Source organism: Neophocaena asiaeorientalis, unplaced genomic scaffold, assembly GCF_003031525.2.
Source record: "Neophocaena asiaeorientalis asiaeorientalis breed wild unplaced genomic scaffold, Neophocaena_asiaeorientalis_V1.1 scaffold5, whole genome shotgun sequence".
Taxonomy (NCBI): Eukaryota; Metazoa; Chordata; class Mammalia; order Artiodactyla; family Phocoenidae; genus Neophocaena; species Neophocaena asiaeorientalis.
In genome coordinates, this window is record NW_020174698.1 from 5,230,819 (window position 1) to 5,247,215 (window position 16,397).

At 37.7% G+C, this 16,397-nt stretch overlaps 1 protein-coding gene across 1 annotated transcript in view; it reads right to left on the reverse strand.

Annotated features, from left to right (window-relative positions):
* Positions 1-16,397, reverse strand: part of ENPP3 (ectonucleotide pyrophosphatase/phosphodiesterase 3) — a 64,407-nt gene that overhangs the window by 16,778 nt on the left and 31,232 nt on the right. The window contains exons 15-20 of the mRNA XM_024759074.1: positions 14,023-14,150; positions 8,431-8,497; positions 6,355-6,442; positions 4,857-5,035; positions 3,116-3,167; positions 1,369-1,523 (exon numbers count right to left, since the gene is read on the reverse strand). Of these exons, the coding sequence (XP_024614842.1) occupies positions 1,369-1,523; positions 3,116-3,167; positions 4,857-5,035; positions 6,355-6,442; positions 8,431-8,497; positions 14,023-14,150 (669 nt within the window). The remainder of the gene's footprint in view (positions 1-1,368; positions 1,524-3,115; positions 3,168-4,856; positions 5,036-6,354; positions 6,443-8,430; positions 8,498-14,022; positions 14,151-16,397) is intronic.

Below are 16,397 nucleotides of genomic sequence, written 5' to 3' on the forward strand. Positions count from 1 at the left end.
CTGTACCCTTAACAAGAACAGTAATAGGTAGGGGTTTGTCATCAGAATCTTTGTATATAAAATACTAAGATTTTTCTCTACAAAAACAGCTTCCTGATTATTTATTTACCCTTCTGGTTGGAAGTACTGCTTCATCTTTAGTTCTTTAAAAATAATGGTTGGGATTAATTTATCTGATGCATTCACTCAATAACCATTTACTGGGCAGCGGTATTGTGCCGGGGAATACGTTAAATAAAACCATTCCTGCCATGAAGGAGTGTTTGGGCTGATTTTTGGCAGACTTTGATTTTTGCTTTAATTTACATTTCCCTGATTGCTAATAAGTTTCAATTGCTTGGTTCATATCCTTTGCCCATTTATTAACTAAGATGCTTTCCATTCTCTTGTTTATTGGTAGAAATTTACTAGCTATTCCGGATCCTAATTAGTATTCTGTATACTCATCACTTGTTTCTTACATGCAGTGCAAATATATTGTCCCACCCATAACTTCATTTTTTTGGTCACACATTAATGTTAATGTAGTAAATTAATCAGTTTCCTCTATGTAAGTTTTGTTTTTGTTGTTGTTCTGTGTCCTAAGAAATCCTTGTCTATCCTGAGGTCATAAAGATATACACAAAGGAAAATATGGATTTGCTGTTCACATTTAGGTCTATAAATTCACCGTTAATTTAATTTTGTATGTGGTGTGAAGTAGGGATCTAATATTTCTTTTTCTTATGGTAGCCAATTGTCCCGGTGACATTAATTGAAAAGGAGTTTGCCAGAGAGTGAAAGAGGTAAGAGGATTTAAACAATTGGATTCTCAACCTCAATCTGCAGAGACCTGTAACATAGGACACCTATACATGTAAGTCTAGTCTGGCTTCTTAGAGTACTAGATCCTTTAGGGAAGGATTACCTCTTATTCACATTGTATTTACTGTGCCTACCATGGTACACAGCAGATAGTATAGTATTTTAAAGTAATCAAATAAATAACAAAACCCTTTATAACTTAGTTACCATCACCTTTTAGGTGCACCCACCATATACTTGGGAAATACCAAATGAAATGTGTGCCTCTGTACTTCCTGTTGCTTCTCTTTGAAATCTTTTTTTCTACCTGCCATACCAATTAACCAATTGGCCTGTAAACACTCTGCTTTCTCCAGGCAAAACACAATGTATTCCTCTTTTGCACCCATGTAGCACCTACAAGTACTTGTAAGTAAAACCTGGGACATTGTCTTATCAATACAAGCCACAGGTCCATTGAGCTCCCTTTGGGATCTCTACTGCAAATCAAAATTCAACTTTTAGTATAGTAAAGAACTACAATTTCTTTCCAGCCTGCGTGAATCAATGGACACAGGAACTTACCGGTTTAGGGACTGTATATGAACTCCAAAGGGGCATCCTGCTAGTTTTGTCAAATCCACTGACGTATTCCCTGTGATAAAGAAGACAGAGTTCCTTGTTCTTCTGTATAACCCTGGGCCTTCCAAATGGCAAATTTAGTTTCCCTGTTGTTTTTACTAAAATAAAAATAACATAAAATTAAAATGTTTGTGAAAATTAGCAAATGTTTCTATGTATAGTAACTACCCATCTCTGATGGATTATTATTTTCCAGGTACTCTGATAACTATTTTACATATTTAACCTCTTTTAAGTCTTACAACGACCCTATGAGGTAGGTGTTATTATTCCATTCTATAAATTATAAAACTAAGGCTTATATAAATTACTTAGCTAACAGTTCACAAGACATATCCAAAGAGATAAAACTTTAAAATCAAAAGCACATACTTTATAACAAAGATGACTTACTTTCGTAATTGTCCTAGGAAAGAAGTTGGAATTTTATTAAAAGTATGCCTACTGTATTTATTCATTTTTAATTATCTGCCATTCGTCTAAATTCCACCAATTACTGATGGTTAAAAAATGTGCAGGGTATTCATGCCATGGAATAACACTCAGTAGATTATAAGAAGGTTGTCAAAACAGCCAACGTGTTTACTGAACTGTTACTGTGTGCCAGGCACCATTCTAAGTACACACGTATGTTAACTCATTTAGTCTTCATAACAACTCTAAAAGTAGGTATTTCCATTTTACAATGATGAAACAGGCCCAGAGAGCTCAATACAAGAATACTTGAAAGATAACAGGTTGATTGTAGTTAAAAACACAGTATTGCACATTTGAAAGTCACTAAGGGAGTAAATCTTAAAAATCCTCATCACAAGAAAAAGAAAGTTTTTATAACTATGTATGGGACAGACATTAACTAGACTTATTGTGGTGGTCATTTTGCAATATATACAAATATTGAATCATTATATTGTACACTTGAAACTAATAAAATGTTATACATCAATTATACTTCAGTTAAAAAAAATTTTAAGTAAAAAATAAAAGGGATAACAGGTAATAATAATATTGCTCCAGTGCAGACACTGTTCTACAGTCTTTCCATGGGTTAGCTCTTTTTTTTAAATTTTTATTTTATGTCAGAGCATAGTTGATTAACAATGTTGTGTTAGTTTCAGGTGTGCAGCAAAGTGATTCAGTTATACATATATTCATGCATTTATTCTTTTTCAAATTCTTTTCCCATTTAGGTTATTACAGAATATTGAGTAGCATTCCCTGTGCTATACAGTAGGTTCTTATTGGTTATCTATTTTAAATATAGCAGTGTGTACATGTCAAGGATTAACTCTTTCAATCTTTTCAACTACGTGAGGTGAGTACCATTACTATAGAAGAGACTGAGGCACAGAGAGGTTAAGTAATTTGGCCCAGGTTACACAGAGGGGAAGAAGTAGACATAGGACTTAAACCCAGGCAGTTTGTCTCTTCACATCTAAAAAAGTGAATAGGGAACTGTAGACAACGCACCACCATTTCAAGGAATTGTTGAGTGCTTGAGACCATCATAACTATTCCATGCTGCTACTGTTGTTATTAGATCTGGGGCATTTTTCCCTCTTGTGTATTGGCAAGAAAATCTTTATGTTCAAAAGAACCTGTAAGCTTATTTTGGAGAACCTCCAAAAGGCAATATGGTATTCTGTTAGGTCTAAACATCGAAGACTTAACGTGCTTTCTATTGACCTACTTTCAGCTTGGGTGAGATTTAGCATTTGATTCACGCGTTCAAGGTCAGCATTCTGCAAGATAACATGGGAGATGGGGAGAAAGTGAATCATAGTAACAACACATGTTTTAAAAGGTGATCAAGATTATTTCTGCAGTAGTCACGTGAATGTTTTACTACGGAACAAAAAAGCCAGACTAACTTGAGTTTAAATTCCAGTTCTGCCACTACCTCAGAAATATAGAGACATTGCTACTCCCAGGAATACATTTTTTGTGTGGGAGTCTGCAAAGATGTAATTGATGATGGGGCAGATCATTCTGACCGTAGCTGGAATCAATTACTAAGCTGGGATGACAACATCCCAGGGTTTCTCAAGCTTTAATATATATACACACACACACACACACACACACACACACACACACACGAAACTCCCTTGAGAGTCTTGCTGAAATGTACATTCTGATTCAGTGTGAGCCCAAGCTCGGGGGGCCTGAGATTCTGCATCTCCAATGAGCTTGCAAGTGATGCAGATGCTGATCCTGGGACCACACTGAGCAGGAAGGGACCTTCCTTACAAAGAAGAACTTGGGGTTTGCAGTCACATAGACCGAGCTTCTGTGACACTGGACAATTTACCTAACTTTTCGGAGCCCTCTTTATCTCTAAAGTGGGGAAGAAAACACCCACTTTATAATATTTATTATTATTACTTTAAATAGTGGTTCCATTGAGGTTATCTGGAGCAGTAGGAAACCCACACATTTACTCTGATTTTCAGGATGGATTTGATTTTTACTGGGAAGTTTAGACTTTTGCCCCTTTAAATCTTTTTTGGTTGGTAATTTACTTATGCATTTATTTCTGTGATATGATGTTATTTTGAGGATCAGAGAATGGAAAGCCTTCCCTGACCCCTGGCTCTAAGAATTCTTACCTGAGGCAGCTGGTGTTTATTTAGCTTTACAGCCACCCTTGGGACTTGGCATCAAATGCACCTCGACATTAGTTTTAGCTTGATGGAGTCCCGATAGTGGGCTCCAATTCCATTCCGATATCCCAGCCCCACCCATGTGCTTTAATTCTCACAGCGGGGCTTGGTCCTTGCATTCTGAGCTCCTGTTCTGATTGCTTGCCTTTGGGAGACGCCTCCTAGCACTGGAATCTCACCTGGTTGAGAGTCTCCTGGGATCTGAAATCCTGCTGCTGAACTCAGCTGGGCATCTGATCCACTAAAAAGACCTTCCCAATGCTGACTGTCTGTCAGGCAGCCTCCAAGCGTCCTCTCATCAAAGGGTTCTTCACTACTACCCAGAAGAATACCTCCCACTTGAAATGCTAGGCTTCCGGCTGAGCAGACTCCACAGCACCTACCCTAGTGGGTGTGTCAGATGCCAGATCTCAGTCCCTGCCCCCGCGGGCTATTTCTGCTCTGAAATAACCGAGTATGACCGTCTGATTCTTAAGCTGTAAGAAAGATGGTTTATGAGGGAAATCAAAGAGATTCCACTGTTTTGAACGATTACGGACAGTTAGCTCACCGTGGATTAACAATTGCCAAATAGTGCTTTCCAGCTTACAAAACATATTCACATACTTAATCTTACAATGTACCTCTCATTTCCAGATAAGGTTCAGAGAAACCACATATTCTCTTAGTAAATATCTGAGCTAGAACACAAACCTGGTTGTTAGCTACTCTGGTTATAGATGAGTTTGCCCCTTTACATTCTTATGGATACATGAAGTTATTACTTACACTTTGTAGCTCCGGGCATGAACATCCTAGAGTATCTGTGGGCAATGGAACAGTAAAGCCACAAACAGAAAACTTTGACACTTCTTCTGCATGAGATGGTTCATAAAAAGGCGCCTTCAGAAGATAGTTTAAACTACCATGGGTACCATTGTTTGGTGCTGGTTGAATGCGTAGAAGATCTGTTTAAAAATTAAATTCAAAGTAGTTTTAAATTAGAAGGCAACAACATCTATGCAGAAGATGGGAGAAAACAAACACTTAGTGTTCACTTCCTTTAGCAAATTCTGCTGCATTCACCACTCAGTTTAGCAGCTTCCCGCTCCCCTCCCAATTTCCATACCTAGTCTTTCTAGAAAATAGGAACAGTTGCTGTAAATGAGCCACAGGAATGTTTGTGAACTGTTTCTGTTCCTCCGGAGAAAAGCATCTCTGCTTAAATGATCACTTTGTGCCTTAAGTATATCATGGTTTTCTAGCATAAAAAAGCTACACTTTTAGTAAAAACAAGTTTAAAGAACTTAAATAATTTACAATCTTACTTGTAGTATATTTATTTAATTATAGGAAAATACTCTAAGTACAGATACTTTTAAAATATTAAACTAGTGAATTTTGCTTAAAATTTAGAGAACTTTTTATAGTTTTTCCTATAAAAACAGAACATACAAATATTGCACAAACATAACCTTGTAAGTCCCTGCTGAGGACTACCAAAGAGATCTCTCCTAGAACTGCAATCCTAACTAGTTCTTTTTAAATCTTTCCTGGAAAGGGCCAGTAGCCCTGATCATAAACTCAGGCTTGGGAACAAAGAATTTAAGTTAATGCTACAACACCTTATTTTTAAATGGATACTCTTTGGTCTCTAAGTTACATTCAATTACCACAGGCCAGTGGCAAGATGAAGAGTGACAACTGTGAGTGTACTTATGTTCCCAAATTCCTGTAGCTAAAGGTGAAATTGCAACTCAATTCATTGCCTTGCCTAGCTAAATGATGTGTGGTCTGAGGTAAGCACATAGGCAGGAAGGTAGGTTAGATTCCCCAAAACTCTAATTCTTTACTGTTTTTTAACATTGAGTGTAATGTGTCGATCCAAATAGGACTTTTTTACCATCCTTTTATTCCAGAAGCTTTCTCTCTGTAATTACAAGAAAATACTTCTGTTTTTTGCTGTGTTATCCCTGCTCTGAAAAGTTGGAAGTGTAATTTTATTTATCTAAGCTCTATTAAATTAAATTTTCATGTAGTAACTAACAGAAAAGTTGGTCTCCCAGGGTCTAATGTTTATCATTACTAAAACAAAACAAAATGAAAAGAACTCACATTGACCGCTAAATAATTCTGAATAGTAAATAATTCTACCTCATCTTTCCTACTTTCCGTCTCCTTAGGACAGAGCATCTACTTCTGGGATTCAATTTATCACCAGCTTCAAAATTCATATTTTTAAAACTCAATTCATATATGATTGTTGAAGTTATATAGGTATACTTACCACACATTAGGTTATAGATTTCAATATTGTCAAACGGCTCAACTTCAGTCTGCTGTTTAAAACTGGGTCCATGTGCCAGAAAGATAGCCTAGGCAGTAATAGTCCACCTATTACTAGATGCCATGTAATCTCAAAAACAGATGTTGGAAGAGACACAATTTTCTTTTTCTCACAGCTCTTCTATTTGTATCTTAAGCCTCTTTAAGAATTCCTTTCCAGATTTTTTTTAACAGTATGTTTTTTTATTATTGAAGTACATTTGCTGTACGATATTATAGGTTACAGGTGTGCAGTATAGTGACTCACAATTTTTAAATGCTCCATTTATAGTTATTGTAAAATATTGGCGCTTTCCAGATTCGAAAACGATTTTTGCAACATTTCCACCTGAGATGTTGTACCAAGTCCAATCAAATATAATCCATACTGTGTTTACTTCTAACTCCGCCTGCTTCCATAGCACCTCCTATGTCAACAGACTAGGAGAATACAAGCAGCACTGGACAACCAATGCCCGCACAATTCTACAACATCTGGACAACAGAAATTAGAAATTCATCATACAACATCATATATTCTTTTTATACTCCTTTCTTATCATTGTTCACATATGTTACTACTACATGACAAAAACATGCTGACATTTCTAAGCATTAAATATTTTTGCACAACTTATACTTGCTCACTCATTTCTCAAAGACATCTCCCATTTACGTTTAGGATGAAGAGACCTAAATATTTTTATTTATGTTTAAATAATTAAAGGTAACTTTATATTATTTATAACAGATCTAATTTGTTTTAGATTCTAAATATCTAGAAGAACAGTATCAAACACGGATAGGCAATTCTTTTCAGGCTACAGGAATATAAATATACATATATATATTTTCCCAAGATAATCAGCAAAGAATTGGAGGCATAGGTTTTTCTTGCAGTAATTAACTCAATTATCAAATAGTACCCTAATTAATAGAGAAGGATGCTGTCTCCAGAAACTTCTCAAGTATTTACAAAGAGATATAATTCATCATGACAATGTTAAGAGGCAGTATATTCATATAGAGCCTAACACATTTTTCTTTCTTTGGAAAGGGGCGTGTGTGTGTGTGTGTGTGTGTGTGTGTGTGTGTGTGTGTGTGTGTGAGACAAATGGAACTAGATAAGACAATCAGGTTGCAAAATCATGAAGCTTTACTGAGGGGGGAATATTGGCTACACTTTACTCATGGGCTCTTTCAAATAGTTTCCTCCCTGGGCTCCAAGGACAGCACACTCTCCTGGTTTTCTTCTTCCCTCACTGGCTCTACCCCCAGGTCTCTTTGCTAGTAACTCTTTGTCTCCCAATCTCTTCAAGGAAAAGTGCTTAAGGCTCAGTACTTGCTCTTCTTCTCCACCTACGCTCAATCCCTGAGAATGTTACCTAGTCACATATCTTCGAAATAATTTATATACCCAAAACTCAATTTTTTTATCCCTTTAGGTAGACTCTCTAATTGCCTATATGTAACATCTCCACTTGCATGCCTAATAAATACCTTGAATTTAACATATCAAACTAACTCTCCCTCTTTCCTCTCCAATCAGTGGCAGCCATGGTCTAATATCCTAACAGCCTAACAAAAGTTCTCTCACCTCCAACATATCAGACACGTTCCCATCTTAGGCCCTTGACACTGGCTGTTTCTTCTGCCTTGGACACCTGTCCCCTGAATACTTGAAAGGTTAATTCTTGCACCTTCTTCAAGTCTCTGCTCAGCCGTCATCTCAATGAATCTTACCATCTCCATCTTAGTTAAAGTTGCACCCTGCCCCCATGTCACCCCAAAACACCCCCAATTTCCACCTACTCTGCTTTACTTTTTCTTTATTTCCCGTAGCACTTATCTCCTAACATACCAGCCATACATTGCTCTGTTATGTCAATTGTCTATATCCACCTGTTAGAATGAAAACTTCATTAGGGCAGGGGTCTTTATCTGTGTTGTTCACAAAGGTATTCAAGAGTCCTGAACATTGTCCGTCACAAAGTAGGTGCTCAATAAATATTTGTTTAAAAAAAAAGCAGTAAGTTACCTCCATGCTCTTAAACTCATTGTTATAACCATGGTTGCCTCCTCCACAGGATGAAGATGCTTTAGTCCTATAAAGAAATAATATTATTACATTCTGATGAATCTATTAATATGAGACCTTATTGCAAACTGAGCTTTAGTGGATTTTGATGTAGCCTCTCCTTTTATATAAGTAAAATTTTCTGTCAACAACAGCATAAATATATTTATTTTCATGCTCAAATTCAGAGCCACAGAGGAACAAAGAGTGGTAGGAGAGAAGGAAGGAGAATTCCAGCATCTATAAATAGAATTCAAAGTATTTGGCTTTTAAACATTAAGAGGAGGATATACAAAGGCACTGATTTTTAAAAGCTTTGTCTTCGGGCTTACCTGTACATTTACACATTCATGTCTGTGTGATTAAGAGTAGTTTGATGAATATGTTAAGCGTTTCAGTGCTTTAAAAATAAATCTTTGGAACTGGGAAAAAATATCAATTCCTATTTTAGGTCAGAGATATCTAGGGAAATAATATGAAAATATGAATAGAGAATACTCAGGGCAAGTTAATTATAATACTTGGGAAGGAAAAGCCAGTATATTCTGTAAAGTCAGAGTTTAGTTTTAACTTTTGGGATTTTCTTCCATAGGTTGTTGTTCTATTACTTGAAAGACTTTTCAAATTTAATTCGTTTATATTTTGCCTACATTTTCACATTTTAGTCTTTGAATTGAGCAGTATTAGCAATTTTATATGTAGTTAGTTTTTATACTTGAAAACAAAATAGTGATAAAGGAACCTAGATTTTTTTAAAAGCAATAACGTTATACAGGTTCAAATTAGGCCCCTAAAGGGAAAATGACTAATATTTCCAAATGTTGGCCTTAAAAAGTATCTCTCATTTGTTTCCCCAATCCCCAGCTCCCAGCCCCTGGGCAAATACACACACACACACACACACACACACACACACACACACAGGCACAGTTTTTGTTTTTTACATTGTAACCTTAATTGAGAGCAGGACTTTAGTGTCTTAAAAAATCAACTTTTAAAAAATTCATAACTGATTCTCACTCAGCTTAAATAAAAAAATAAATCACAAAATAAAAAATAAATCACAAGGCCACACTCAACTCTACCCAATAGAGGGAAGAAAGAAGAAACTAAGTACCACCTAGAATGGGGAAAGCAAGAGTAGTCCTTTTAATAGGGGGTTTAAGTTCAGTTACTCTGAGGTGCCAGTTCATGTCATCTTAGTTAATGCCAATAAAATTGTTGGTATGAGGTAAAACTTGTTCTAAAAAATATTTTATACTTATTCCATATATATTTGGTTCCCCAAGATTACTGGAGCTATTTGATTGAGTATAATTAAGTTTTAAATTCTGTGTGGGAAGCTAGAGTATTCATTAATGAAAGAAAGGAAAGGTCTTTTGAACTAAGCCATTGGTAAAATTCTCTAAAATTGATCCTTTATCTTTCTGTTTTCAGATAAATCTAGTTTTTGTTGGTTTGTTTTTATATTTCCAACCCCTAACCCATCTTCATTAGAAAACTTTAGTATTACAAAACCATATTTGGAAGCAAAAGATAAAAATATTGCTAGAAAAACCTCTCTTTTTTATTGCTTTCCAAGTGAAAACTTTACAAGTCTGCTTTTCTAATTGCTCACATTCAAGCTTTCCAACCATTAATTTGCCTTTGGAAATTACATATGGAAAAGTGGAAGCTGGCACTTGGAAAAGATGAGTTGATTTTACCTTTCATAATTTAGCTCAACTTCCAAGTACTATCTAAAATCTTTTGGAACAAATTTCTTTTATCTTCTCCATGTCTAATTAATAAAGTCAAAATTAAGGCCCCGTTCCTCTGCCACAGCTGGGACATGACACACATGGGCAATGAGCAAGTCTTCTCTCCTGATACCCAGTTAGTTGCCAAGTCCTATCTTTCTCTGTCGTACCTGTTACATTTCCCTCGCTTTCCTCTACTGCCACCATTCTAAGCTAGATCTGACCTGAATTGGTTATCCTGACTCTGAACTCCAAAATCTTCCCACATAACTCGTACACATACACACACCCCTAATTGTATTTAACCCTATATGTCCCTTCTGGAAATGGAAACATATATTTTAATGAGTACAAATGGAAGACAGAATATAATGAACTGGTACTATTCTGGAAAATCTGGGTCATAAGTTCACCATACTTTCCCAAAAGTGTGCTGACTAGTTTTACCATCCCCTACAGCTCCACAGCCTCCCTTGGGGCTGTCACCATGCTGAAGACTGGGTCACAACACATCTTTCTAACTGGCCTCCCTGCCACTTGCTTGACCATCCTCCTCCATATGGCAGCTGGAGTGAGCTCTCAGAAATGCAAATCCCAATATATTCACCTCCAGCCACCTTGTATCTCCCAGTGGTCTCCTACTCTTTTCACAAAGTCACACTCTTTAGTCCTGACAGATAAGGTCCTTCATGCAGGAGGACCTGAATGAAGGCAGCTTCATTCACTAGGTGCTCTAGCAAAACGGAACTACTTGCAATTCATGGACTCTAGTCCCTCTGCCTGGAAACCTGACCCTCTGTTTCTACCTTTCCTTGCCCCAGAGCTGCTACTGACTTAAAAAAAAAAAAAAGGGACTTCCCTGGTAGCGCAGTGGTTAAGAATCCGCCTGCCAATGCAGGAGTCACGGGTTCGAACCCTGGTCCGGGAAGATCCCACATGCCACGGAGCAACTAAACCTGTGTGCCACAACTACTAAGCCTGTGCTCTACGGCCCGCGAGTCACAACTGCTGAGCCTGTGTGCCACAACTACTGAAGCCCGTGTGCCTAGAGCCCGTGCTCTGCAACAAGAGAAGCCACTGCAATGAGAAGCCTGCGCACAGCAGTGAAGAGCAGCCCCCACTCGCCACAACTAGAGAAAGTCCACATGCAGCAACGAAGACCCAATGCAACCAAAAATAAATATAAAAAAATAATTAAAAAAAAAAAAGGTGATCCACTGCTCTGAGCAGAGAAAGAAGCAAATCTGAGAAGACACAGCCTGGCAGTGCTCAAGGTGTGGCAAGCAGAGGGGTGCCTTCCAGTAAGGAAAAGGGGTCCTTCTCCTCTGCAGACACAGCCTGTCCAGGCTTGGTGAGCTGAACAAGGGTTAGATTCCCGCTCCCACTCGTCTCCTTGGTTGAGTGCCTCTGTACAATGCACAGACTAGACAACTGCACAGGGAGACCCACTTATGTGACAGCATTTAGCCTAACCCATCCTGAGCCTTCAAAACCCAGAGCAGGAATCACACCTACGAGGAAGCGTTCTCTGACATTCTCTGGCATCCGCACCTGGGGTGTGAAATCACTCTTTGTTTCCTTGTGCCTTGTACTTGATCCCAGTGCAACAGTTGTTCACCTGATTATAACTGTTGTCATCCTCCCTCCCTGGGTGAAGATCCTTCGGGTGGGGACTGTGCCTATCTCCATTTCTTAGAAACGTGCCTGGACAAATCGATGATTTGTCAGTTTCCAGTCATAACATAAAAAGCTATTATTCATGTTATCTAAAAGGGAACTTTAACATTACTTCAACTAGTTTCAAGTAATTGGGTTTCCCCAAATTAGTAAAATCTAACACATTTTATAAAGGGCAAAATAAGGAGGAAAATAGATTACACTAAATTTGCTATAATTTGAAAAGGCAATCTAGTTATCAACTATTGAACATTATAACTAAAGATGACATATTTTAACTTAGAAAATAGGCAGCCTGAGACTCATGTGTTAAGGGTTGGAGATAGGATACACCCAGGACTTAATCAGATGAGACTTCCTGTTGCTCTGATTGGGGCTGTAGTCAGCATTTCTTCTGATGTAAGTTAGTTTACGTTGTATATGAATAGCAAGAGAATAGTAAAACCAGGTTCGTCTTGTGTTACAGATGAGACAATTGAAGACCTGAGATATTTATCTGTGCAAGTTCTCACAACAAACTAGGTATGGAGCCGGGACTTGAACTCTGGGGCTGCTGCTCTATGTACATCTGACTGCTAGCTAGTACATGTACAAAGCTCACAATTTGAGACTGAGTATTAATGTGTGAAACCCAGAGGTATCCTGGTGGCTGGGCTCTCCTTCTATAACCCATAGTCCATGTTGTTGAACTGATGGGCACCTTCTCATTTTGCACCATTGGTCTCCTAACTCCTTTGATCTCATACTCAACAGTAAATATTTGGAGAACTCACTCACATTTATATATTACATACACACACTACTAAAACTCTTACATATTTAACGTTAGTAAAGCTTAATTTATCTCACGTAATTTAATCTTCTTTTAGAGAATGCTGTCCTGACCCACAGGACAGCCTACTAAGCCAAAGGGCTATGAAACTCCAATTCCAAGAAGAAAGGTTAGTGTCATCTAGTGGCCACGTGTTAAAACTGCACACTCCCTGGCCTAGCGGTGCCCTGCTTGGCTTTCCTGTTATCTCAGTCAATAGACTCTAGCAAATCTCCATTTCCTCATCCTGCACACATTTATTATGCTAGGAGCCCAACTTCCTCTCTTCCTTTGTCTCCTCTTCCTTTACTAAACATATCTTCTATTTATATCCACTTATGCATATGGAAAAAATACTGGAATAAAATACAAAAGTAGGGAATGTGAGTTAAACTACCAGATAGTGTGTATTTATTTGTTTACTGGCTTATTATCAGGCTTCTCCATTTGACAAGGAGGGCAGGAATAATTCCTGTAGCCCAAATGCCTAGAACAGGGTTTGGTACACACATAGCAAGCATCAATAACATTTTGTTGAGTCAATTAATTAATTGGTTATTTGGGGATAGAATGATTCAGAACGCTTTATATTTTCTCAAAATGGCCTTCTATTTTGCAAATGTTCAATGATCAATATGAATCACAATTATAGCTAGAAAAAAAGAAATGTTACAACTAATTGGTTAGCTTGGCCTTACAGCCATAAGCATGCTCGTTCAGAAAAACCACAAAGATGACCAAGATCTTAAAGAGCTATCTAATCCATTACTCGTTACCAGCCTCTGAGACAACTGATGCCATCTTTATATCCTGTCTGCCACCTAAAGGAGACCACAGTGGTCTCAGTGGTTAAGAGTGTGATGGTTCTGATAATCTCTCGACAGTCAGCCTTCTTCCTCATTCTCGTCTACATTGTAAAGATTAGTAGGCTAAGACGGGCAACCTCGTAACGGTCATTTCAAATACAGAAGTGCTAGATAGCATATCAAAGGTCAAGCAATTGTCATACTCAGGAAAATTCATGTGATCTTAATAGCAGGGTAAGGTCAAGGAAATTTATAATGAAAGATGGCTGTTAAAAGTATTACGAGAGGGCTTCCCTGGTGGCGCAGTGGTTGGGAGTCCGTCTGCCGATGCAGGGGATGCGGGTTCGTGCCCCGGTCCGGGAGGATCCCACATGCCGCGGAGCGGCTGGGTCCGTGAGCCATGGCCGCTGAGCCTGCGCGTCCGGAGCCTGTGCTCCGCAACGGGAGAGGCCACAGCAGTGAGAGGCCCGCGTACCGCAAAAAAAAAAGTATTATGAGATAAGTTAATAGGCACACAGACCTCACAGCCTGCCACTGTCGATCCATCAGAAGATGAGCTTTGTCAATTCTGACATTTTTGGCATAGTGTAGGCGTTTTGGCAAATCAGGAGTCAAATAGGGTGTGAAATGCTGATCAGGTTTTCGGCACTGAAAAAGAGGTAAATTATTTCTTCATGACACCTATAAGATATGCAAACGAATTCAACAATTTCACCTCCTAAGATGATTTGTTAAACACTTTTTAAAAGTAAGAGAGCTGATTCACTTTGTTGTAAAGCAGAAACTGACACACCATTGTAAAGCAATTATACCCCAAAAAAAATGTTAAAAAAAAAAAAAAAAAAAAAGTAAGAGGATTTAAGCCTGGCTAATAAAATAGGAACATTAAACTTCTTATGTGTAGTCACATTCTCTAGTTATATTGTTTTTAATTGTTGCAACAATATTTAAGTTCTAATTTAACATATGATGTAAATTATATTGTTTGCTGTCTGAAGTTTTATTCTTGTGTATATACATTAAACCACCATAAATCTCCCCTCCTTTTTCGACAGAGAATAAATATAAGTTTGTATTTAGAGTAGCAATTACAAATTTGGAGTCTAAATTATACATGAAAAGTCTTATATAGACATTAATAAATATGAGTAAAAACTTTTTAAATTAGTTAAATTGCACCAAAAATCCCTTCACAATTGACTCAATTTACCCTTTAAATAACCTACATTTGCTTAATTTTCAAATCAAGTCAATAGTTTTTGAAATCTAGCCCAGTTCTCCCACTTGTGAAAAATTCATGGGTCTCTTCACAAACTGGAATGAAATTTTATTTCTTAATAATAACTGCTGTTAACTAGATGGCGTATTTAAAAACTCGGTAAAGGTGCAAATCATACTGGTATCTATACATGTAAAAAAAGTGAGCAAATGAGAAATAGAACTACAAAGAACCTTTTTCTCGCTCGACTTTTTTGAGAAACAACAGAAAAAAAAATACAGGTAAGGATAAGGGGAAATGAATTGTTTTCTACTTGCTCAGTTTCTTATTTATTTTAAGCGTCAACAATCTCGTAAATATTTCAAGTCTGTGTCACTATTATCTCATGTTCAATTTGCATAAGAAAAAGAAGAGACACTACAACATTGATTTTAAAAATTTAAAAGAAATATAGAGAGTAGGAGAGTGAAGAGAGTTATAGAATGAAAAAGGGCAGAGAAACTTATTTATTGCACAGATATTTCTGCCAGATATTTTTTTTCTTGCCTACTTTTCCAGTCTTCTTATTTTTCTGCTTTTTCATGTATCATTACTTCTTTCTTAGCCGCTATTTCTGTAACTTCCAGGCAAGCACATTGTGGCAGCTGCCAAGGATGCAGCTTCCTCAAAGGTCCAAGGGACTAGAATGTGCCCTTAAGGACCGCCGATCATTTGATGAGGTGCACTTTGCTGACTGGATGTACAGCCCGAGTAAATCCAGAGAAAACTTGTGGTACACTGCCAACCTCTGAAGAAGTATGGGGTTATTCTTTGCATCTGAGAATTTGAGATGAAGACACTAGAGTTGAGATATAATTTTGGTCCTTTTATCTAAGAACAAAGTTGATGCTGCTGTCTGTCATGCAGCCAGAATGTGTGGAACTTGCCACTTCATGTTTGGTTATGTTTGTCCAATATAAGCTCAATATAGGCCCACAAATCAGCATTCCTGGAAATATTGTACGACCACTTGGAACTTTTCCCTGGGAATAATGGGCTACTTCATAAAATGATAGTCCATTTCCTCAGGGCTCTGCAGCTCCAGGCCTGGTCCTATCTGTGATGCCATGTAATGGATTTCCAAAGCCTGCGATATCCAAGCCCTTTGCGCCCCTAGGATTATTAGACATTTGCCATCATTTCACCAGTAGGACTACAGCTATATGGATCATGAGGTGATGGAAAAAAGGGAAAATGATATGTGGATTTAGAGAGTCCATTTGCTGGAAATTCTCCACTACACTTCCAGTCAGCATGGGCACATTCCAGGTACACCCTTCACCACCTTCACCAGTAGGGAGTGAGATGATCCATCATGCTTACTCCAGATCAGAATATTAGGTATAAGAGACAAAAGGAGTGACTAACACTAAAGAATTTCTGCTCAAGCGTTCATTCTTACTTCAAACTTGCAGTGGGTCCCAGGTTATAGTAACCACTCTTTCCCCAGCGTTTCCTTATTCACATTTTCAGCATTCAATGATTCACATTTTATTCTCACAGTTTTTACTATGTTTGCATATCGCCTATACGTAAATAAATCTAGCCCTATCCCAAGCCATGGTAAACTCATGAATCCATATAATAGATGTATATTTGCAAATATACTTTAAACATAGAACCATTAAAACCACCAT